At 41.0% G+C, this 26582-nt stretch overlaps 1 protein-coding gene across 1 annotated transcript; it reads right to left on the bottom strand.

The window, feature by feature from the left end:
* Positions 1-4765: 4765 nt before the first annotated feature.
* Positions 4766-25775, bottom strand: TBX18 (T-box transcription factor 18). The gene is made up of 8 exons (XM_053973841.1): positions 25499-25775; positions 24576-24759; positions 22927-23028; positions 19784-19955; positions 13231-13398; positions 11979-12043; positions 8265-8359; positions 4766-5757 (listed from the first exon to the last, which is right to left on the bottom strand). Exons 1-8 carry the CDS (start codon positions 25773-25775, stop codon positions 5033-5035), a joined length of 1788 nt encoding a protein of 595 aa, XP_053829816.1. The 3' UTR covers positions 4766-5032.
* Positions 25776-26582: the final 807 nt, after the last annotated feature.

Raw genomic sequence — 26582 nt, 5'->3', positions numbered from 1 at the left:
CTGTGCTGGGTTATGTTTAACATTCACTGCCATGGGCCAGCTTTCAGGTAGAGTAAGGATTTTCACACCACACTTTGCCCTTTCTGCCTAGTCTTTGATGTCAGTTCTCAGTTTAGGCTACAGCCTCCTGTGAGAGGTGCACTGAGATATGCTTGGATAGAACTGTACATTGTGGGTGTCACCACAGCACCTGTGACATTCCAGAAGCGTGAGGTGGCACTGCAGGCTCCAAATGTGTGATCTCCAAGTCTCCTGCCACTCCCTGCTGCAAAACTGGAACCCAGGTGCTTGTCTTGAAACCTGGGTGCTACCTCCAACATTTAGAAAGGCCTCAAAGAAAAAAATTGGAAATTTATCCATCTCGTGGAAGTTTCATGTTCATTCTGCAGTAGTGGAAGATGTGAGATATTAATATATCCCAAATACACCCGTGAAAGTGACACACAAATGAAATTCAGCTGAGTGTTTCTATATGCCCACAGTATTTGAGCAGATTTACTGATGCTTCTTAGAAACATTTACTTTATGGACTTCAAATTCTAAAATTGAGCCAGAAAATTCAGATTCTCATTTTGTTGTAATTGCTCTGTTTGGGCACCAGCTAACTGAGATGGTTTTATGGCCAATTCAACACTGCTTTTCAAGAGTAAGTGGTGAATACATAGGATTTCAAGAGTAAGTGGTGACTGCAAAAGACTTTTTTGGGGTAACAAACATCTTTTCAGAGTTTGAACACAACAGCGCTGACAAAAAGCATTTAAAGCAACTTGAATTCTCTAGAAATGTTATTTCCTAATGATGAAAGTCATCACCTCTTAGAAGTGTGTGTCACCTTGTCAAGTCAGTGTTTTGAATCAACCATGTAATTGAGGAATATGATGGAATAGAAGGCAAAAATTAATTTTCCTGTAGTTTTGCATATACCAAATTGACATATCTACAACTTTGTGTTAGATACAAGGCAAAATATTGAATCTTGAGGATCACATTAATGAAGAGCTCAACTGACAAATTAACAGTTTTTGTCATCTGAAGTGCAGAGTAAACCCCGAAAAAGCACTAACTCATTATGATGAATTGCAACCTTTTAAAGCATACTTCTATACAGGTTAATTAGATATATTATCTGTACAAGAAAAATATACCCATATAACTTGTGAGCTACTTCTGAGGACGATTTACATTTTTTTTCTGTTGAACTGCTTAAGGTACAGGCTTACTAGCATTAATGAAAAAATGTCCATGACTTTCAAGCTGCTCCAGTTGTCTCTCTGCTGAAGCAGAAATGAGCCCTCTTAGAGTCTGATGATGCTATAGAAAAAAATAAAATAAAATCATAATAAAAAAAAGGCCTGTTCTCTTATTAAAAACAGAAGCTTTCATCCTCCCTGGAGGCCTGATATTTATGATCAAGCATTTCATGCCTACTTCTCTTGTCCTAATTCTGGTCATTTGCAACAATGCTGGTGTTAAGTGACTATGAAACCCTAGTCTCTGAAGTAATCAGATTTTCAGGCCCTGTGCCCTACGTCACATGGAATCATTTACTGCAGTACAATAGGAAATAAGGCCACTATGCCTCACAGTATTCCTGGAGGGAGAAATGCTGCTCATTGCTGAGTAACAGTATACCCACACGATTATTGGTTGTAAATTCTGCCTTCAAAATCAATGGCTTTTTGCATTTAGAACTAGCAGAACCAAAGGGCAAATTACCAAGGAAATACAGGGAGAGAAAATGTGCAGAGCACCAAGCCCCTGCTCAAGTAACTGGTCACATGGAAGTGCTAACTTCTCAGATCCAGTTGATACAGGACAGCTGAACTGGTCTTGGCAGCTGAGTTTATATGGGCTGTGAGAAGTACCAAAGTTTCCATCGCTGGCTAAAGACCCTGGCAAGCAGCTCAGTCCGTTTTCCCCACATAAAAACCTCACAGCTCTGCTTTCAGCCCAGTATCTCCTTATACACAGCATTTCTTGGGACAATTATTTGCATAGAAATAACAAGAGGGGTTCAACGGCAGGTGGTTAAAGAATTGTGGACTTGTTGTATTAAGTCTCTGAAATTCACAGCTTACCTTCGAGTCACTGCCTTTGGTCTTGCTGAAGCTGTAGTGAAAAAAATAGGCCCAAGCCTCTCAGTTTTCCAAATGTAGTAAAAAGTGTTTGAATACACATTTTAATATATTTTCTGTGGCATTTTTGTAAAATACAGATATATAATTATAGATATAATGCATATATAGCATTTACTGTATTAATAAAAAGCTAGTCTTTTCACAATGACAAACCGGTATTTACAATATTGTTCAAATTTTAAGGAACAAAGAAAACAATAGTGTGTGATTATATGACAAGAATAATTTGAAGAAAAAAAAGAGACCAGTTCTAAAAAATTCCCAGATAATAAAGTACATAGTCTTGACAGGAGCACCACCATGAACATCCATGCACAACCCTTTTTTTTTTCATTCTCCCTACAGGAACATGCATGATTTAGCTCTTCCATATTTCTACCTAGTCACAGCTGATATGTTGATATGGCTACTTATGCTCTTTCAAGTACAAATTAATTGTACCATCTTTCTACTTAAGTATTTTTCCAACTGCAAAATTTCTAAGTTTTGCCTAGAGCAGGAATAATTATAAGCGAGTTACCTCTTAATTTAAACCAATAGAGCTGTGATAATTTGCATAGCTGAAAATCTTCCCATCTACACACCTTAGACCCATTTCACAAACCAATAGCATGAGTTTGAATAGCGTTTTTAGCATTGCAGGCCTTTTCTAGGAAATTTGCCTCAAAGGACACTGCACTGCCAAGACCAGCAACAGAGCTGAAGTACACAAATTTACTTTGTTCTCTTCACATATGAGCACTACCCAGCCATTCATCTGTAACATACTGTCCACAGCACAGCAAATGTAAAGATGATCTTTATCTTCAGTGTACTGTCACCCTTTTTTCAGAGGAAAAGAAGTGCTATTATCACATTTTTCAGAAGAAAAAATCTGATAGAGACTGAGTGAACTTAGGTTTACTCAGAAAGGTCACTTAGAAAGTTTAAGAAGGAAGCCCGCATCACCTCATTTGCATTGCCTTCTCTTTCTAAATTTGAAAGAGAACTTTATACTTATCTTTAACAGAAATGAGTACATAACCAATAAAAATAAAGCATTCTTCAGGCACAGGTTTAAAGATTGCTGTTCTATTCCCAGATAAGAAGAGGTAGCAAGAGGGCTGTTTCTGCATGTATTATCTCCATCCCACTGAAGAAGTATTAGTTGAAATGAGTCTTTTTTGAAGTGAGAGTGGGTAAGCCCACTATTTGCCTGAAAAGATACAGGAACACTTGAGACACATGAAAATTCACCTTCACCAAAAAAAAAAAAAAAATCCAACAAACATAAACCTGAAAGAGCTTAATCTCTTTCAATGCTGACTGAGGAAGCATTTTCAAGCACATCTGTACCCATCTTCGAATGCCTTTACATCACCTACACAATATAAGTGAGGATTAGCAAACTATTGAAGATGAACTGTTCTCTCAAGCACTAAAATTTGTTTCACAACCCCTGTGGTTCAGCTCTGACAGACAGGAGCTGAGAGGCAGCTTTTGCAGGACTGATACACACCTGGGCTGTGCAGGTGCAGGTGCAGATGAGGGCAGAAATTTCACCCTGGTAAATGCCTCCCTGTTGTCCTTGTCACTCTGGAGAAGTCTGGTCAGGAGCAGACAGTGATCTACATTCTTACAAGTGCCATTTAGAAACCAGAGGTGAGAATGGAGGAAACCTCTCCTATTCCAGGACAAAACCAGAGCAACAGGAAGGCAGCTATGACAGCATTCTGCTTCTAGAAACACTTTTGGGCAAACTGGGTCATCTGCCTAATTGATACAGGTGATGTATTTGTGAAATACTGAGGCTGCAGAACCCTTTCCCCTTCTTAAAAAACCAAAAACAACAACAACAACAACAACAACAAAAAAAAAAAAAAAAAAAAAAAAAAAAAACACAAACAAACAAAAAAATAAAACCAACCAAGCAAACACAGAAGAAAAAAACCCAAAACATGTCACACACACAAAACAGGTAAAACCAATAATGGAATTTCTCATCCTGCTTACTTTTTTTTTTCCTATATCAAACTGAATTTTCCTTTAAAAAAGTAAAAATACAAAAACAAAGATACATTAGAATATCCTACTGTCCAGTAAATGTCTTATAGGCAATATTTATGGAGGAAAAATGCATCAAGCCCTACCTTTGTCAAAAATTAAGCACCCCGATGTTCATTTCATACAAAGGAATGCTGCTTCTAGTGCTGTTGGTTTGAATTATTCCTATCACCACAATTTGAATACGCATTATTTGTCTTCAAATATATAATCATAAATCTAGACTAATGCTGAAAAAAACGAATCTTAGTGAGAATGCTGTGCCGTTGATAAGCTAAAAACAGCATATCATGAGAAGGCAAACTAATCTTTCTGTTTACTTTGTAAATAATCCATTAGCTAAACTTCTATTTTAGGCTGGATGCTTGATGCCTAACACTAAGAAGTCCAAATATCCTTTGTATCCCTTATAACAGAAGAAACTTGTAAAACCTTTTGGTGCATCAGCTTATTGTATGAATGTTTTAAAGAAACTCACTAGAGTACTGTAGGAAATATAAGTGGGCTTTTTTGTGTTGTTTAATACTCCAAGTGTCACTTCATTCTTTACAGGGGTTAGAACAGAGGAGGGGGAAAGGGGAGGAAGTCTTACTTAATTTGTTGCATATGTCCCAACGTGTTATACAACTAAGTGTATTATACCAGAAAACTAAAGCAGTCTGCACCGCAGCAAACTCTGTGTAACTCAAAATAGGAAAATAATCTGGCCACAAGCAAGTCAAAATTTCAGTGAAACTTCCTCTCATATTATATATACACACACTTTACAAGCTACATCGAGTGTCCTTTCATATTCCAAAAGAAATACATTGTAGACACCAAACATACTGTACTTTTACTTAAAGGCTTCATCAAACCATATGTGCAGACACTTGAGAAGACGAGAGTGTCAAGCTTCCTAGGGTCCTAGAGTCAAAGAAATTCTGCTGCCCCCCACTGCTAAGTAAGTGCACTCCTTCCACGGGGGGCAACATCTGCCGATCCGTCATGGTTCCACTTGGCGAGGACCCCAAGAAACTTCCTTGGGAAGAAACGATTTTCTCAGGACTGGCAGCCAGTTTAGGGGATGTGGAAAAGTTATATCCATAGAGTGCACAGGGACTGTGCAGTCTAAACGTGTTGTAGGAGCCTTGGTGGGTTTGATTAGTGGTGAAGGCATTGCTGGATGGGGAAGGCATGATGTACTGGAGCTGTGGAGACATCCCTGAAATCTGCATGGATAAGCCAGTCTGCGGGCAGCTGAATGCATCCCCATCATTGCCACTCATGGACATATTCACAGTCGTGCTACTCGACACACCGACATAGGAGGGAGTCCTTGGGGGAGCGAAGGTCTCGCTGCTCTGGTTGGTGAGCCGGTTGTAGGTTTCAGCCAGGGAAGTGCTGTATCTGTTCAGGGTCAGGCCTGAGCGGGCACAGGCTGTGTAGTCAGCTGGAGCAAGGGTGCAGAGCTGGCTGGTGTTGGGGCTGAGGTGGAAGGCTGGAGATGAGCAAGGGGAGCCCGGTAAAAGGTGAGGGTGGGTAGATGGCACTCCACTGCCAGATCCCTGGAGTAAAGTAGAGGAACCTGCATTTCCTGGAAGAGAATATTACAGTGTAAGAAGCACATTGGGAAAGGTCCACTGCCTAGGTGAAAGATCAAGACCTTTGTCTTTTACAATAACCCTTGAGATGAAATCCAACTCAAATTAATTAAAAACTTTTACATACATGTGCAGGAGAATGTGTGAGCAAACCACATGCATGTTTCTAAACAAATAACTTGACCAAGAAAGAGAATTGAAGCTATGTTTGTACAACCATCACTCAGTATTTAGAGCCCAAAAGGTTAACTGCTTCTTATATGACGTGGAAGGAAATTGCATGGCAGTCAAGATGTAGCCAAGTGAGTACCACATAACAGGAAGCCTTCTTCAAAAGTATGATTTTTGGCTTGTCTACGTTCTTGCTACAGTCCAGAATGTGTTTCAAGTACTCTGTGCCTCACTGTCACTGTCAGAGCACCACCTGAGGAACCAGCTCCTTAGCTCAGAGGCTCTCACAGATAACAGCTTCAGGAAAGTTCCCAACTTCAGAACAAAAAAACTGACTTCAAACCAAAAAATTCTGAGAACAACCAAAAAATCAGAACAACTTCAGGAAATGTGTGGGTTGAACACTGCACATAGCTGCTTCATTTCTTGAATGGGTAGGTTTGCAGCAAACTGTTTGCAAATTGTTCATTTGCTGATATCAGAACTCTTTATATTACAAATACCACTGCTGAATGCTCCTGAAAGCATACTACTTGCTACAGGTGAAGCCTTTTTTCAGGTCTGAAAGTTTCCCAGTGGCAAGAAAGACTTCCTTTCCTTAAAAGATTGCATCTTCCTGAAAACTAAGTGTGGAAAAATTAACTGGGGCCTTTTACAGTCTCGCAGGCAGAAGACACTTAACAAGAAAGACCTCCTGTTTATGAATCACATTACCAATCAAACAGCTTCATGCTGCAAAGAGAGAAGTTCTGTCAATAAGTTAACAGATCATCGTAATAGGTGAGCTAGTAAAAAGAAAAATACATTATTAAAGAACACTGCCTGCTGCTGCTTCTCTGTTAACAGGACACCACAAGCACAAGGCATCACTAGACACTGCCACATTACAGTGTAAGTGTCTGGTATAAGACACAGGTTTTTTTTAATCTCCATCAATACCTCCACTACCTGAAGATGGGCACTTTCAGTATCAACAAACAGGACAAATTTCTAAGGGGTCATTTGCAAAGTCTCTATGTCCAAGGCATAGATGACTAAAGACTTTGCAAGGATCCCAGTTTCTATCTCCAGAATATCAAGAGTAACTTCAACAATCTTCTCACCCTCAGGCAATAGCAGAAAGGGAAGTGGGAAGTTCACGGCAGCCGTTCCCCTGCTCCCAAACAATGCTCCTACACACAAACAGCCAATAAAGCTGGTCTGTCTCCTAAATGTTGCCATTCAGTCTTACACAGTCTGATAAGGTATTTCAGGTCTCATTCTATCTTCTCATTAAAGGCCTTTTTGATGAGATCATCCCTCATTCCCATGCTACGCCCAAAATTCTCCCAACACTGGGATCCAATGCATCTATGACTTGGCACAAAACCTCCTTTTAGCTGCCAATATCAAGGACTGATACTCAAGATTTCTCAAAGGAGTGAACCAAAACGCTGACAAAAGTGACTCCTCTGAATTTCTCTGTGTTCTGGATTTTTGCTCTGAAGATGTTTAACAACTTTGCAATCAATACATTATCAAGAAATCAGACTGGATGTTTGTAAATTTGGCAGCAGAAAATGCAAAGAATTAGGAGCAATATGTCTGATTTAGCTGGAAAAGGCTGAGAAGTTTTCTATGTGCATTGGTGTATATTCTAGAAATAAAAGAACTCAGAAAAGAGTACAGGTCTAAATGGGCCATTTATATATTTTTCTCATTCATGACAAAACCTGCACAATGGAGAAAGTAGAAACAAAGAGGTTTCTAAAAAAAAGTAAAGAACAGGAAAAAGCAAAACTGAGAGGAGATCCATTTCTTTAAACTCTAGGATGCAGATGAAGTTTGTTGCCCCATTTACTGAACAATTTTCAGGTCTTTAAGAATCAAGGTGGTGTTCTAAGAAGAAAACAAATTAAGCTTCCTCCTATTTACTCATTACTTAAGAGAACATTTCTTCTCTCATTTTTTTTTCTCTTAAAAACACAAGTAATTCCTACACTGCAGTTTGGATGTGTACAATAGAAGCCATCTGTAAGTGATCTCTACCTTCTGTATCTAGCCAGAGCATAACACTAAGGAATAGGTTATTCAATCCTTAAATAACTGGCATTCTCCTCCACGTGTGATCTGATTTTTCATTACAATCTAACATTTTTATTGCCATGGTGGTTGAGTTAGCATTAGTTTTCTAACTCAGAATAACTCTGATGAGGGGGGATGGCTGCACTGTGATTAGTTGGTTGTTTTTGTCTTGTGAGTGACACACTTACCTAGACTTTCATAAGGTGTGAGGAGCAAAGCTTCAACTTTCATTTTTGTTTTGAAAGAACACAAAGACACTCTTTACCTTGTTTGGGTATCCCAGGTATGTCTTCAAATGTAAGTGTCCTCAGTGAAGGTCTCCAGAAGGCGTAAGACTCTACCAGAGCTTCCAGTCCCATTCTATTTAGAACAAAAGAATTATGGTGTCATGAAAGCAAGCTGTATTTTACTGCACGTCTCTGGATACTCTAACTCAGAAACATATAAAAATTAGCAAACATTTCAGGATTATTTTCAAGTTGATTTTGCTTTTTAGAAAAGAGCCTTACAGCCTATCCATGAGACCACAGGGACCTGCAACCACTGGGCTAACAGCACACAAAGTGTTTTCCAATTCCACAAGCCTGGCTCTCTATTTCAATATTTTGGGCCTTTTGGGAGGGCTGTTTGAGTGGGAAGATTTGGCTAAAATGATTTTAAATGTTTTGCTAGTATGATATTTCTTAAAGAGATCATCCCTGTGGCAGTTAAAACTTTAACTGCCAGAGGGATGATCTGCTATTTCTTCCTAGAACAAAGGTGATCCACTGACAACTTCTATTACTGATGAGCTGGAAAATCACACTTAGAATATGAGCAAGGCAAGGATGTACAGCTATTTTGCTACTAAAATCATGTATAAAACAATGCTGTTTTGCTAAACAAAATGCCTTTAGAAACTAAAAGTCTTTACTCATTTTCTTGTAACAGTGTCCTGAGAAAACAGACGTAACTGTGTAGACAATGGTGGCAGACACTATTTAGAAGAATCTGATTCCTGAAGATAAAGGCCCATTCGTTTTCTGACAATTATTTATAAATAATACACCTCAGAGGTATATAAACTTAGAGGTATAATTTTGGTGTTATTTTTGGCTGCTGGGCCCCAGAGGCCTGTTGAGTGTCAGCATTGGGCACACACCAAATGCAAGTGCTTGCCTTTGAGCAGCAGTGCTTTGTAAACTTAAATGATGCAAATACCCCAGTCTGAAGCTACTGACATGTTCTGATCCTACTCCTTCCAGCAGGAACACAAATGTCTGTCAGGAAACACTTACAAAGCGTTTATTAGCTGAACCTGGACTAAAAAGATAGCCTTCATTTTCTGCAGTAAGGGTGAATTTTCATTTCTAGTTAAAGTAGAGATAAAAGCCACCTCCTGGAGGAGTGTAGCCAAGGTGATAATTTATACAAGATGCTTTTGAACAATTTCCACATTTTATCACCACCCTAATTTGCGCTATCAAATGCCCAAGTTTATTTAATAGAACAGTTATGTTTTTCCCAAAGTATTTAAAGGGAAAGATTCTGGTCCTTTCCTGAGTAGAAGTTTTTATAGGGTCAAACTTAAGGCCCAACTGAAGAATGAAACTGTTCTCAGCACCTAAATTCTCTTGCACTTTGCAAATGCACAGGAAATGTTTTTAAAAGGTGAAGCTACTGATTTCTGTAACATGGCCTGTGGGACTGAATGGGAATGACCTAGAAGGGGATATTTTTAGTTCAACAGAATTACTGCATGCAGCAGTGCAGTGTGAGATATCTGCATTAAAACAATATTGAAAAGCTGGATATAATTTTACCACAGTATTTTTTTAAACTTGTTGCAGACTAAAATGCCTCAATGATAAACACACCAGCTAGAACAATGAGGAACCTTAACATTTAATTTCAGTGTTTAGTAACAGAGCAAAATACTAATCCACTGAGTATATCAATAGAAATTTTCTTGATAATTAAAATTCTGAGTTGAATTCCCAAACATACTTATCCAGTAATGCAGACTATAAAAGGAAACAACAACACTGACTTCAGTAAAACAAGGTCAATTTGCAACAAACAAGCGTTTGCAGAGTCAGTTCTGTAATGAGTGTGTTTGCAGAGTAAAAGCACTTGGACCTCATCTAAAGGCTGCTCCAATTTTGAGATTTTCCATTTTAGAGATTCTCCATTTTAGAGATGCTGGCTCTTCCTTCAGGACTTGCCTTCTTAATCCATTTCCGTAAAAAATAACTTTCAATCAAAATATACTGTTTTTTTCCCTAATGCCTGAACCAGACTATTCCTAGCAGCCAAACAAAAAAAAAAAAAAAAAAAAAAAAAAAAAAAAAAAAAACCTAGTCCCATAACTGTATTTGTGTAGCTGCAGATGCAGTACACTTACATCATCCTCAGTTAATTCCAGAGTTGTCCCCCCACATTAAAACATGTTCAATTGTTTCTGAACAATTATTTCCTTTCTGTCTAAAAGGGTATCTTCCCTTGTTTCATGTAACATTATGGAAGAAATTCTAAGTCCACCTAAATCTGCATGTTTCAGAGGATTAGGGTTTCTTAGGAGGTTCCACAGTACTTATTTTATAGTTCTGCAAACAGCAAGCACAGCAGAGACACTGCCTATGAGAGACAGAGAGCTTTCAAACAGGGCACGTATGGCAACCCTTTTCTTCCTAAAGTACACACAGCATGTTTTGCTTCTTCAGTCACTGCATTTACCTGGAAGCTACTGTTCACTTACTTTCTAACCAGAAGGCTACAAAAGAGGGCAAAGCTCTATTTATGTCACTGGCCACAGAACATGGATACTTATTTCTTGACAGAAGACAAAATCTCAGACATACTGAAAAGATACTTACAGTGAATGCCTGCAAATCTTTACAACTACATCATCCCTTCTATAAGTATTCATTTTCCAAAAACTACTCTCATTTGCCATCCAGTTTCAGGTTTTATGTAACTCAGGTTTTATGTAAAACAGGCTTTAATGCTGTAGCTTCTGCTAACAGAGAAGCTCAATAAAACAACTATCAAAAAGAAACTCTCTGATCATTCCTACCAGCACAGTCTGCTCCCTTCTCTGCAAGTCCTGGTCATAAATATAGCAGCTGCAGACACCAAACACAATGTGGTAGCTGGAACTGATGTATACTATACACGACAATGAAATACTGCTCTTTTTTTTAAGCTGAAATGGTTTAACATACAATTCAAAACAGGCTTAAGTAGCTTGCATTAAACAGTCATCGGAAAAAATACCTCATTGGCACTGGCAGCCCAGACCAGACCTAAGTCTCCACCTTGCACTACACAGATTTCCCACTGCTACTTTCAAAGATTCACGAATCAAGAGAGAATAAGCAATTATCAGTCCATCTGCCACAGAAGAGGTGGAAAACAGTCTCATTTCAAGGTCTTCTGGCCTGCTAGAAAAGGTATTCACCTAAGGATTTAAAACTCCTTAGACTAAACAGACACTTGAACACAGGTCTCCCACCTCCTAGGCAAGTGTACTAAACATAAGGTTACTGCACAAACCAGTTTCTCCCCTCAAAGAGGAAACAAGCCATTAACCCACACTATGTGTCACTTACATGCAAGAGAACCTGAGCTTGTAGTTTGACAATGGCATCTGCAACTTGTCTCCAGCCAGGAGAAAGAGGAGATTTCAAGCACAGCCTGAAATCATGGACCTGAGTATACATTAAGTCCATCTGCAGCCTTCACGGTGTGTCACTGCTTCTACTGAAAGGAAACTTGAGTACACGAGTCAAGCCGAGTGCCAGTCTGCTCTTGACCTAGATGGTCAGAGGCGTAGCAATGGCAATTCACAACAGAGAACATTACTGGGAAGTCTGAGTGGTCCCTCAAGGAGTCTGAGTTCTCAGATTAGTTTGTCTGTAAGCACAAGTGTTTGCCTTTAACAGCCTTTACAAACTGATCCTGTCAGCAGGAACAAGCCCAGCTCCTTCCCAACACCTACCTGTTACGGCCCGAATCTCTAAAGCCTTTGGCGAAAGGATTCCTATCAATCTTCAGACGAGTTATCTGTGAATATTATAAAACTCAGATAAGTAGCTCAGAAAACAACTCCACTGACAGAAAAAAAAAGCTGACAGAGGAAACATCTTCATATTTGTATGGTTTAAGATGCTTGTCCTGAAATAGCAAAATAAGGACCAATCTTCTGATCATTATTTTTGCACATGCCTGGAGAAGCTAATAGGTATTTAAAGCTGCCAAATGGCAGTAGGAAGTACTGCGAAAAAACTTAAGGCAAATGTCATTCTTCATTTAAGAGAGTACACTGTCTAACTGCAATAACATTTAAATTAAATTTTATTTCTGTACTGGTAAAGAAGGAAATGTGAAAAAAGAGATTATCCCGAAGTTATTATCCTCCATGAAAAAAAAACCAAACCAAACCAACCAACCAACCAAAAACCCAGCAAAACACACCACACCTGAAATAACCATAATTCATTTTAATAAATAAAACAAAATTGGGAAAATTGCCAAATACTTATATTTCAGTATTTACATGGCTCTCCTGCTCCTCTCTTTGTAAAGTTATCAATGCACATGTAATTTCAGAAAATACAGTTGCAATCATTTATATGGAATTAATAAAATGTCACAACAGTAATTATGGTGTCATTATATATGCTAAAATTTAAACAAAAGGTAGAAAAAGCCGAGTGATATAACCTGCAGTTCACTTTTGACTTTTAATCCGTGTGGACCCAGATAAATTGTCCTTAATAATATAGGCTGAATGCAGTTAATAAAAACAACTGCAACTTTCTTCAGAACTCAGCTTCTCTGTTAAGGTCCTGGGAGTATTAAAAGCACTGGAGTCAAGAACAAAAGTTCTTTAAAAAGTCTCTCCTGACACGTATCTACATTTAAAGGTACAGAAACACCTTTAAAAATTAGACTGCTCTTTGCCTTGCTCTTCAATGCTGTGTTCATAATCAAGACACCATTAAGCATGCTAATTGGACTGTGTGATCTCCATAATAAGAAAGATTTTTTACATGCAGCATCTCTGAAGGCTCAGCTATAGCCTCCAGGCACTACAGCAATACTAACAGTGAAAGTCACTTTTAGTAAAATACGGGTTTAGATAATTCTATTTCAATAAGGGACATCATGACAGTATCTGTTTTTCTCCTCTTACATCTCTAGACTGCTCTGAAAAGCCTGTAAAGTGCTAACCAGAAAGCCCAAATTACCTGTTGATTTTGGTATGCTGTGACAGTAGTGAAGACTGTCTCAGGGAAGGAGAAGGCTTTCACCCCTTCTCCCGAAGGGATGGGCTTGACAGGGGACAGATCATCACCGCAGTCTTTTCGGATGACGTGGACACGAGGCTGATATTTATGCATAGAGTGAAGGATAATCTATGCAGTCATGCAAGGAAAAAGATAACATTTGTTAGAAAGGACACCCTGCTGTTTCAGGACTAATAGCTTTTTGGAACAGATTATGGTATGTGTTTACCATGCCACTTACTGGAAATCAAATGTTTTCTTTAACCTCTGAAGGTTCTTGTTACAGTAGTCTAATCCCTATGCATCTATGTTATTGCCAACCCTAAGCATTTAAAAAATACGACTCAGGAGCTCCAAATTCAGAGACTGGCTCAATTGAAACTGGCTCAAAAAAAGGCAGAAAAAGGAAAAAAACAAAAAGAGAAGTCAGGAGTGAAGTCCAGGTCCCACTGGAATTATGAAAGTTTTGTCACTTTTTTCCACTGAAGTCTAGATTCGACCTAGCAGGATTAACAGCAGCAGAAATTTGCCTTTTGTTTTTGGAACCTTCAGAATGAGCTGTTGGAGCAATTTTTTTCCTTATATCCCAAAGGCTGGAAAAAAATCTTGATTGGAACACAAGCTGAGACTCTCACACTCTGAAGAAGCATAAAGTTAAAAGTAAAATTATAACAAAATCCAAAACTCTGAAGCGTTAATAACAATCGATCTATAAAACAGACAATGAATTTCAATTAAAAAACCCTCTGAGCATATAAAAACTCAATCAAAAATAAATCATAAAAGAGAAGTGGATGAATTCATTCTGCATAAAATTACACACACAAATACCTCTTGGTACTGCAGCCCAATTTTAAAGAAGATTTAAAGTACAGAATTTTTCCTCTATTTTACTCCACTTCAGCTAACCAGTATTAAAATAAAAGATTTCAAGAAAAAAAAAAAATTGAAGTTCTGCTATTATTGTTGGAAGCCCTAAGAAATTAGTAACTTGATAAACAAATAGTCCTATGGCTATTGGCCTGTGGAACCACTAATCAACATTCTGGGGAAGCTTTTTAATTTCCTGCTCCTTGAGTAGGCTCAGAATGTGCGTGTGCTCAAGCACTCAACAGAGCCCCTATGTCAGACACATGGAAGTTCAATTCACCCAAATTATATAGAGGACATTACATTTGTTTGGATAAACTAGAGTTTGGCTAATTTAATACACTTGGTCCTGGCCAGATTACATGACCCTGTTTTGGTATGGCAAGTTTCTGGATAATCAGGGGTTTTATTAGCCTTTAAGTAAGGTTTTGACAATGACATCACAGGCTCCAATTAATTTGCTCAGGGAGTGCCCTATGGATGTTCTCATATGAAGTTCTTTTTCGAGTTTCTGAAATCTTGAGCAGAACAAGACATTTCATTGTGCAAAAGTGTTTTCTCTTTTACAACAATCCTTTCAGTTCTCCAACAGCAAAGATCTACAAAATGAAAATGCAGAGAGGACAGCACATTCCCCACCCTTTTTTCCTGTGAACACCCAGTGGTACCAGGGGAGATACTGGTGCAACAGAAAAAGAAATGATCAAGAAAAGACGTTGCACAGCTCAAATCTGCTGCTGTTCTGTGCCTTGCCATTTGTCTGGGTGCCACTGAGCATGCCAAGTTCTCTCCCACACGGATCACTTGACCCCATCAGCTCTGTGGTGCAAACCACTGCGGGCCCACACATGAACGATAACCCTGGCAGCTACAAAGAGCTCTGCTCACACATCAGAACAAGTGATATCAAAGCAGCACAAAGATGAACACCTCCCACTGCTTATCTGGGTGGCTATTACAGCTAAACTGATCCATGTCATCTCCTAAGAACAACCTGTCTGGCCTCTGTCCTGTACTGAAATTTCCTGTGCTGACACATTGTTTTTTTGGCAATTAGCAAATCCATAGCAATATTTTTTTTTTCTGGATTTTGTATCATGTCTTCTAACAATGGGGTCTTTGTTCATGATCTGAAGGACTCCGAACTCTAAATAATGCATAACTGCAAAGCCCTTGTGAATTAAAGTGCAACATAGGAAGACAGAACATAAAAGGAGAGGGAGATGTAACATCCACTCCAAAAACAATCTAGCTCTAGTATTCAAAGCATCACCTAAAGCTACTGTGAAGAAAAAGCTAAGGAAAAGGAGATTCCAGCTTTTCATTTCACAGCGCTTGCACATTTAAAAGCACCAATGGGATCTAACAGTTTATCTGCAGTAACAGCAACTTTCCCTTCATGCCTTTAAAATCCAACACCAAAAAACCCCAAACAGAAATCCCACTGTGTTCCCAAATATGAACTGGCATTGCATTCAACTCACAGCCGAAGAGCCTGCCTCTCTCTCCAAAGTCCTCACAGAACAAGATGAAAACATTTCATGCGGGAATAAACCTCTCTCACAAAAAGTAAAATTAAACTTTGGCCACAGCAGTTGTCAAGAAATCATGATCAGACGGAAGACACCACAGCAGGGAGCCCACAGGTAGGAGGCAGAGCAAAGGCCACCAGAATGCCTGCAGCCATACAAAGCTGGGATTACCTTTGCAATGGCTTTTGAGAGCTGCTGCCACAATAAGGCCTCAGAGCTGGCCCTGAGCATGAGCACCACCACGGCACAACCATCTCATCCAGAGCAAATGAGAGCCAGATACTCCTTCACAGGGGAGACGCCAATCCTCCAGCAACTTGGCTACACAGTCACCTCCCCACTACCAACACAGTCTTTGCTGCTGTTTTTGCCAAAAATCCTCCTTTATCCTCCCTCCAAAGCACAAACACTCGGGCTCTCTGCAGTTAGGGAAATGTGTGGGGCTGAGGAGCACGGATTCCCTCTGTACTAAGATGAAAACTACAAGTGCAAATACTGATGTTTCACAGCTTTTCTTTGTGACAAGAACATATAAATGCCCATTGACTGTAAGCAGAGCTCGCTACTTGGAGCCAAGTCTGGGCAGAGTTACAATCCGCCTCTGCTTCCAGCCTCGCCCCACTTTCAAATGGGGAAAAAAACCCACCCCAACCACCAAGGAACAATTAACACACTAACAGCCTCATTTTCACTAAAAGTTAAAAGATGTTCCTCTGCATCAAAAAATACTCAGTTGAAAAGCATGGAAAATAGCATAAAAAATGTTGACTTTTCCCCTCCACTGAAATTCAGTTTAAAAACTGCATTGAAATAGAAAAATTAGCCAGCTCTAACCAGCCAGAGGGAGAGACTGCTTTTACAATGCAGCACTCACCCCACAGATGAGAGAGGGATGAGAGGCATTAACAAAGAACATCCAGACCATGAACTTTTCAGTGACAATTGCAAAATCCAGGTTTACTTTTCCTTAGCATCACAACTTAGATGAAACACACAGAAGCCACAGTGTGTATCTTTAATGACTCTATAGGAGCACAGTATTTCCAAAGCAGGGAATTCACTCTTTTTGAGATCTCCTTTTGAGATCAGAAACACACAAGGAAAAACATGTTTGTACAAATTTTGCTTCATCTCCACAGACTGCAAGTGGAACCCACGTATCAGAGAGTGTCCTATGTGCAGATATATACTTCAAAAATCTCTGAGCTGAGCAGCATTATAAAATTGCACGGTCACAAAGTCCAGCTTGAAATGCAGATGAAAATAGCAGCAGGCAGCACGGAATCTGGAAAGTGCTCGAGCAGTGAGTCTCTTAGAGATGGCCGCTCTCCTTTCACAGAATGTTAATCCCAGGGCAACACGATGCAAGGGGAATAAACTGGCTGCCACCAGCTACTGTCACAACATACATCCTGTGGAGGAATTCTACCTTCGTGCCTACTTGCAAATACTGTCTCTATTCCCATGAACATGGACCACTTCTCTCAGAGATTCTGAGAGTTAATACTCTAGAATAGGTACAAGAGCTCTAGACTGACATCATGCAAGCTCCTTACCTCAAAGCCTTCAAGAAGATCAAAACCTACCCACAGGATTTTAACACAAAAACTCTGCAAAAGCTTACACCTTCGAACAGCACAGGAAGCATGAAGGAACGATTTCAACAGGGATTAAATTGCCAGAAGCAGAAAGCAGGGAAAGCATTCCCAAAGAACAACAGCTAAAGGTCAGTGCTGCTTAGTGGAAACCCCACTGAGGTTTCTCTGAACCACTCTGCCTACACACAAGAGGAAAATAACCTACTTTCTAATAACCTAAATATACCCCATGTCCATACAGGGGTGGGAGAGTCAGAACTTCTGATATAAGAACAAATATTGGAGGATTTCTACACCCTTGACTCCTAGCTCTTCTAATTTGCCATCCGTCCCCTGGTACCCTCCTGAGAAAAATGGTTTCTTCCTGCTTATGAGAAACAATTGTTTTTTTTTATATTCATCACAAAATATGATTATTCGGTTTCCATTATTGCTAGAGGCATTCAGAGGCTACATAGCTTTTTCAATACAGCATTCCACACTACCATAGCTTTAAAAGAAAAAATGTACCCATTGGAAGAGATACTTTTCTGCTTTCTGCTTTTGCCTTTTCTGGTAATTATGAATGACATGTTTGCAATTTTCCAGATTTGAGAAATATGAAATTATTTTACAGTCATCCTTCTTTTGTCCTTTTATTTTAATACTTAAATTTCCATTTTGGGGAGGAGGGGCACTGCCATAGCTCTGAATCAGTTCAATGTGTCTCAAATCACTGTACTTGAGCTTTGCTTCACTCATTTCCAAGCTAAAATACTTAACTAAAGACCAGAAAATTTATATCCCCCCATATTACAAATAATGATGTGCTGTGTTACACTATACAGGTTTCAGTTCAGAATAAACACAAAGCTAAAATCTGGGATGGAAAAATAGAATAACACAATTCTCTGCATAGCTGAGATTTTATCAGAGGGCAATTTGCAACTGCAAGTGCACGGTGGACAATACCCACAGATCTTCCCTCTGCACCCACCGAGTACAAAAACCAACTCACTGCTGGAAAAGCAACATTTCATCCATTTGCATCTGCTTCACTTCCAGAGCCCTTACAATAGACTCAGGATTCATGGAAAACAAGTCCCACTTGAGAGGAATCACAAATACATGAACACGGGGGGGAACTAAGGGAACTTCATGTGCTAGCCTTAACTCAAATGGACACTGCCAAATAAGACTCCATAACTGTAATTCTGGAAAGAAGCAATATAAAACCTCTTTTGTACTATCCTAAGAAAAGCACTGCTAACTTAAGAGGCGTGAATACCCCCACATTTCTTTTAAGGAAGAACAAAATAAAATAAGGAAAATTATTGCAAAAATGGAAGTATTTTTATCCTTGTTATCACATTTGTTAGGTCAGCCACGCTCCTGTATTCCTGCCTCTGTTCATTGCATTTGCAAACACAAAGAAGGAGGAAAAATCTCAGACTACCTATTAGCAAAATACCTGGCTCAATGCCACAGAGTTACAACCATACTGAAAGATGAGTGTGGTATCTTTGTGCTCTGTGCCAAGTATATTTTCTTTCACTCCTTTCCTTGAAGAAGAAAGTATCCTGGTTAATAAATTGGGTTAAACTAAGGACAATGGAATCCACATCCTTTCTCAAAACTTTCCTCTGACATCTTAAAACTCTACCACTTGGAACTTGATGCTCCTTCTGAAAGGATGCCAACATTTGTCATTTATTACAGGGGTTTGTAAAATCAAAGACTTCACCCTGACTAAAAACAATCCTCATTTTTTAATTATTTCTTAAGGTGTCAAGTAAAACTATTTTAGGGATTGCTGGAATGATACTGGCTTACATCTGTCATGTTTCAACAGTTTTGAAGAGAAAAGGAAATATTAACATAACACATTTTGTCACATTAGATAATGTCATAACTAAACAATTTAGAACTTGCAAACAGAACACTCATACTGCATACGTCTTCGCCAGCTTTTCCAGAAGTAATGAGCCTCAGCTGTGAAAGGGTCTTGCTTCATAAGGTATGCAATAAATCATCATCGGAGCAAACCCAGCTCCCATGTTGTTCGTTTTTGACTGCAATTATTAACACCTCACGGGATTTCACACAAACGTTTAGGTTAAGAAAATACTTAAGTGTATTTTTATTCACATGAAGTTATTACACACTATTAATGTTTCTCCTAGCCACTTGTGAATTTAAGGGTCCTTTTCGATTGTAGGAGAAGTTGCGAGCAACACGCTCGGTGGGAAATACTGAGGGCAATTCTGCCCCTCTTCTATTAGGCAATTTAGCCTTGTAAAGATTTCCTTTGCAGAAGGAGCTCTCTATTTGAGGGGGGAGTAAAACAGCAGGCTCTAATAAGCAGTTAATTATCGGAGCAGAAAGCAAGAAGCTTTTAGATGTGGACAGCAAAGTTCCAAAACAACTCTGAAAAGTCAAGCCTATTTCTGGCACCCCGAAGCTGTACGTCAGAGCCTCTCAGCGTTGAGCAATGCGCCTACACATGATGCCACCAAAGAAAGAGCAAGTACTCACATGCCCTTGATCATCCAGCTCGTTATTGGTAAGCTTCAGTTTGTCAAAGCTGATCACTTGTCTCATCCACGTCTCCCCCGAGGCGGGTGAATCAGGATGAATATAAACACGAGGTGGCACGGGGGAGTCAGCATTACCAGCCACCATCCACTTGGAACTATGATAAACATATCTGTAAAAAGAAAACAAATACCTTTAACCACAAGCACCAGAACAACTTATTAGACTCATTCAGCATTAATAAATTAGGGTCCATGCATACAGCAAAAACCCATCAATTAACAAAACATGAAAGGACACAATTTTGCATAAATAAAAATAATTCCTTTTTGTTTGTTTCAAAACATCATCCTGGCACCTGCAAAAATAAGGTTAAAATCCATGCTCTGACCCAACTTTACTCTTCCTCAAATCAGTCACAGTCTCAACACCAGGTTTCAAAATGAGCTTTAAGGTGGTATCACTTCATTGACTGCTACCGCTCTGCTCTGAAAAGGCATCAGCAAATAGGGAAGAATCTGGTCCTTCTTTTATCAAATTGAGTAGTAATTCCATATTTGGAAGATTTATCATCTTGAATCTAATATAAGACTCTATAAATAAAGCTATTGAAGGGAAAGAACATTATGATTGAGAAAAACAATGAAAGTGTGTGAAACTATGCTCTTGATATTTCAGTAGACCACATTAATAGGCTTGAATAGTATTGCAAAAAAGTTAAAAAATGAAAACATGGAGTCTGTATTTCATTTGATAGGCCAATGCTGACAAGATGATTTTATAACAAAAATTGTGCCTGCTTTGGTTAAAAGCCTATTTTGAAGGCAGGCATTTCACAAAGCAATTTAAAAATATTAATTGAAAGGGTTTTTTTTCAAGTACAGTAAAAATCCAGTAATTCAGCTGTATTTTTAAATGAAAACAAGAAAGACTTTATCAAATCATATCTTTGCACAATTCAGTTCCTTATTAGAAAAAGACAAGCAACACAAAACAGAAAACAAAATGATCCAATGCAGGAATTGCTCCATACAATTCAGATCAAGCTGCATAGCTAAGATTTAGAATGCTGGTGAAATTCTCTCCTGGAGACAAATTCTCCACCTCAGATCAGTGTTGGAACATTTTTTATTTATTTTATATTTCTTGGTTTTTACTAAATAAATGCTTTCCCTAGAAAAGTAAATAAAGTTATAAATACACATAAACACAAATTTAGTAATAAACTGCTACAGCTTAAGTTTCCATATATTTGTAAGGTCAAATTTTGCTAGAAATCCAGACCTAGATGTAATTTTCTTCGTTTGCATTAGTTTTGCTATCTGCTCTGTCAGCTAAAGACTAGGCTGCCTGTGACTACTCTCATTTCTATGAAATATAAAGATCTGCAAGACAGTGTGTGAAGCTGCACAAACAGCCAGAGTTGAAATAACAGACATCAACAAAAAGATGTACAGAATAGAATGAGAAGAGACACCAGGTGAAACATGTAAAACATTTAAGATTTAATGGAAAGCCTAAAGGTATAGTTACTAATACATGAATACAAAAAAAATCTTGTTTGCCAACTAAGAAAATACTGCTTTTCATCAAACACTTGTTAAGTTACTTCAGTTATCTGGGCACCATGTACCACACTGTGAAGACAGTGCAGGTCAGTATGACTGTAATTATTTTAAATGAAATGAGGTTTAAACAATTCATACTCAGTATAGCCGCTTTTAATTTTTAGTATTAACATTTTAATTAATTTGGAATTATTACCTTGCTTTTTCTATGAATTGTTCAGACCTTCTAGGAATTAGATGTTTAGATTGTTAAATAAATACACACAACAACACAAAAAAAAAAAAAAAAAAAAAAAAAAAAAAAAAAAAAAAAAAAGCTTCCATTCCAACTGCACTGCATGGGTACCAGGAAAAAGGAGCATTTTTTCCACTATGGTAGAAACAGAAAAGACTCCCCTGACCGTATATGCTGGGCATTGTCAGCCCTGGTATCTGGTGCCTCTCGTTGAAAAACTCAAAATCTAAAATGGTCCTAAAAAAGGTCTTATACACCACACAAGAAAATGGCAAAATAGCAGTCAATGAGGTAAGTACAGGAAAAACACAGGGCAGCATTTGCTTAGGAAACAAGGCAGCATTCCTGCAGAACCAACCTTTTAATCATGGGCTGAAATATTCCTAGCTCTAGAATTAATTCTGCAGCGGTTTGCCCTACATTATGCTAAGTACAGGTTAAAACAATCAAACCCGCAATTGGTAAAGACTTGATCCTGTCTCCTCTGAACTACTCTGGCCAGGCTTCCCCCCTGGCTACTCTGGAGCATGGGATTGCATCTGTAAAGCACGACCTTGGAAACGGCTTCAACTCACAACAGGAACTGCTGCGGGCTCAGTCTCTCAGTCTTGCAATCATTTCTACAGGACAAGTGGCTTCTTCTGAGCCCAACCAGCTCCCTCAAAATACAGCTACTCTCAAAACAGTGAGAGCTTCAGCACAAAATTTCTACTCCTAAATATTCAAAGAACAACCTCTTTTGTTCCTCACATCGTTCTCCAAACAACAATGCCATTAATTCTTTAAATAACAGTTATTAGAAACATTCCATTCTTTTAGTTTAAGCAACCAAATATCTCAGTGATAAACAGTTTCTAAATTAAATTCTATAAGCAATTTGAAGCATGACTTACTTATAAGATAGCTTGTAAGTATTTAAATCAGATATCCATGCTATTAATGTTATTAATTAATGTTAATACCATTTGGCACCAAAAAATGTACATTTTCATATTTATTTGTAAATAGGAAATAATTCCCACTGACAGGAGGAGGAATAAAATGTAATAACATTTCCTGACCGCACTAGAGCTGCACTCTGAAAGCCAAACCTAAGCATCTGCCCACAGTACAAACACAGTGTGAGGCAAATGTATCATAAAGAGCTTCAACACAAGTTTTAGTTGCCTTTGCATACTTGGTACAATATGGTCTTTTAAAATACACTGGGATGAAAATAAGAACCTTCAAGGAGAGTTAAATACGATCTTCTGCTAATTTATGTTGTGTTAATATTTTCTTCCAACAGCCAAGCACCTTATAGCTTACATCATATGTTTTTTGCCTTAAAGTCACCATACCTGTATCTTTTGTTATCCACTGGCACAATATCCATAGCAATGTAATACTGCTGATGTGGGTCTAAACCTGAGATCTTCACTCTCATTGCAGGAAACATCCGCCTGAACATTGGAAAGAGAGAGGTCATTTTTAATACGAAACAGACTCGGGAATGGTTGTTTAGGAAAAGTAACCGCTTCGTGGGATTTTTCTAGTTCTTCCTTTTAGCCTACAGAGTCCTTTTGGACGATTATAGTTACATAGCCATGAAATAGCCCATTCAATATGTCAAAACAGATTTCTAAAGTGCATTTACTCGAACAATGCTTTGTATGTTTGGGGATACGCTTTGGGAGTACAGCTATTACCACATCATTTCAACTTTATTGTTAGACAGTAAATCATTTGGTTTGAGACTTTACTTTAGCAGTACACACATTTAAAACCCATTTGAGATATTAGGAAGAAATGTATTCCTGGAGATGTGCAAACATCACCTCCACCCAGGAAGCCCAAGGCTTACAGAAAGGCAAATTGCCACTAAAGTTTCAAGTGACAGCAGAAAAATGGTGTATCATTGCTGTAGCAGCGAATGAGAAAGCTAAATCTACGGTGATACAATTGTAACACCGCAAGGATGCAGTTATAAAAGCCAATGTGCCATGCTCTAACCCAACAATATGGTCTTTATTGACACGGGACTTCCTGTCTGCAACTTACTAAAGGTGAAGTGCGAGAGCTACTCTGTCTCTGAAAGGTACAGTAAAACTTCTTTATTGAAAGCAGAAACGAATCTATGAGCAAATTTCTGAAAGAAAAATAAAACAAAAACGACGAAAAACCAAACGTTCAAAATCTAGATCCTTCTGTGGAGAAACGGATTAATTAACCAATAGGTGGTTTGAACATAAAACTGCCCTTAGCTCTTAGCTTGGCATGCTTTTTGTCAGAAAACTTCACTTACGAAGCACAAAAAAAAAAAAAAAAAAAAAAAACCAAGAAAAAAAAAAAAAAAAAAGACAAGTCCTGACTGCAAGCTAATAAAATACTCTTCTGTATTTTATAAACCTGAAAGTTATTCCAGTTTACTTAGTATTTGCTGCTGTGCAAAAAAAATATATATATATTAAAAACCAATCTGTTAAAAGTAGTTACTGGGAAGAAAAATCCTATCTCTGCCATTTCTGAATAAACAGGAAGGTAAAAACTTGACTGTGGCTAACTAGTTTTTGCTGTTATTTCAGTGCACCTGTAAGATAAAACAGAAATTCCCCGACTGGACTCCTTTAAGACAAATGCAGCTTTGTGCTGTTTAAGACTGCGTTTCAATCATTAATAAAGCCTCTCTGAAAATGCAGACGGTAGCATATGGATTCAATAAAATATGTTTTTGTAATTTCTAATAAGTTCAAATAGTTTTATACTTCCCAGCTTTTTACCATGTGTATCCCCCTGAAAAGGGGAAAAGCTTCCCCCCAGAAGGGCACGGGGCTCCCAGACCTCGCCCTAATGAACAGGAAACCCGAAACGCCACATGCTCCCGTGCCCATCTAACATTATCGCCATCTACCTGCCTCGTAAATCTGGAGGGTTCCCCCGGTTTTGGCCCGCTTTGATGTGCCCGCCCGCCCCGGGAGCGCGCGGGTGGCGGCCCCGCCGTGCCCGTTACCTTCCCGCCTTGGTGATGATCATCTCCGTGCCGATCTCGTGGAAGCGCTTCCAGAGCTCGGCGCCCTGCAGGTCCACCCGCGGCGCCTGCGGCGTGGGCAGCGGCGAGCCGGGCCGCGAGCCCTTGGGGGAGCCGCCGGGGGAGGCGGGCGGGGAGCCCGCCAGGAAGCCCTCCTCGCAGCCGCCTGCGGAGAGAGCGGAGGGAGCGATAGCGGCCGGGGCAGCGCGGACTTCGCGATCGAGGGCTACCTCAGCCCCGGCCGACCAGCCAGCCCGGCGGCAGCGACGGCCTGCGCCGGCCCGGCCCGGCCCGCAGCCTTGGCTCCCGGGACGGGGCAACCCGACCGCGGCAGCACGGCCGGGCTGCCAGGGACCAGCTGCCCCCATCGCCGTGCTGCGCCCGGGCCGAGGCGGGCGGCAGCCCGTCCGGGGTGCGAGGACGGCGGCGCATTTCGTTTGGCCACGACGTTCTGCCCCGCAGCGTGAAACTGCGCTCCCCTCCACACACAGCAAATTGCACACACACCTATATGTAGGTGTTGTGTGCGTGTATATGTATAATATGCACGCATAATTATATACATAGTTGCACATGCACTTTCAGCAGCACACATACGCATATGTGTCATATAAGCGCTTTTGCCTTTCCTCCGAAACAGGGCTCGGGACAGCCCCCCGCCGCCGCCCCACCGCGCTGCAGCACCGACAGCCCCGCCGGCAGCCGCCCTGCCCCGTGCCGGCGTCCGAGGGGCGCCGCGGGTCCTCACCGCCAGGCCAGCGGGAAGGGTGGTGGGTGCCCACGCAGCGTGGAAGGCAGAAGGGATAACGGGGAATCAAAGCGCCGGTCGCGGCGGGGAAAGGAGATGCCGAGCCCAGCCGAGGAGCGGGGCCGGGGGCAGCGGCGGGGCGCGGGGCGGCACTCACCGGCGGGGGCGCGGGCGGCGCAGCCCAGGTCCATGTCGCCGCAGGTCCTGCCGGCGGCGGCGGCGGGAGAGCTCTTGGCGCAGCAGCCGCTGCCGCCTTCGTCCTCCGCCGCTTCGTCCTCGCCGCCCAGCTTCCTCCGCTTGGGCAGCCGCGGCGGCGGCGGCGGCTGCTGCTGCTGCTGCTGCTGCTTCTCGGCCCCGATGAGAGCCTCCACGGAGAAGGCGTGAGCCTTGAGGCTCATGGTGGTGCCTGGCGAGGACCGCCGCTTGTCGGCCATGCCCGCCACCCTACAGCCCGCGCATCCAGGCGCCCCGCGGCCGCCGGCACCGGCACCCGCGCCCGGCCCGCCGCGCCGGCCGCCCTCCCGTCCTCCCGACCGCGCAGGCAAGGGGCTGGGGCTTTTCCTCGCCTTTCTTTTTAAATCCGAGTTATCAGCCAAGTTGGTTTTTTTTTTTTTTTTTTTTTTTTGGGGGGGGGGGATTGTTTTGAGTTTTTTTAAAGTGAAAAAAAAATTCTATTCCTTTCTGCAGATGCGTTCCTTCTCTCCCCCTCCTCCTCCTCCTCCTCCTCCTCCTCCTCCTCCACGTTCTGCCCCGTCTGATGGGCCAGGCAGGGCTGACATGGGTAACAAACGCTCTGCGGACACAAATTAGGGCTTGTAATTGAAATTTGTTGCCTTGATCTGTCAGCACTTCCAGGCAGGAGACCTGTGGGAAGAACTCGCTCATTAGTGTCACTGCGGCGGCGGGGGCCGGGCGGAGCCGCGGGGCGGGGGCGGTGCGGCTCGGCCGCCCGCAGCCCAATCAGCGCCGCCCCGGCCCCGCCGCCCCGGCCCCGCCGCCCTTCCAGGGGGCCCCGCCGCCGCGGCCGGGGGGAGCGCCCCGCCGTCCCCGCGCCCGCCTCCGCCCAGGCCCCAACAGCCCCGAGCCCCGGCCCGCGGCAGATGCACCCGCAATGAACGCTAAAGGGACACCCCCGCCCCCAGCCGTACCTCCCCCCAAAACGCAGAGGGAAGGGGGGGGCTGCCCTGGAGCGCAGCGTTTTGGCCGGGAAAACCGTTCGGACGTTAAAAAATGACGTTGTG

This window comes from Vidua macroura, chromosome 3, assembly GCF_024509145.1.
Source record: "Vidua macroura isolate BioBank_ID:100142 chromosome 3, ASM2450914v1, whole genome shotgun sequence".
Lineage (NCBI taxonomy): Eukaryota > Metazoa > Chordata > Aves > Passeriformes > Viduidae > Vidua > Vidua macroura.
Note: the sequence above shows the minus strand (reverse complement) of the source record. Positions and strands in the feature narration are given on the sequence as shown.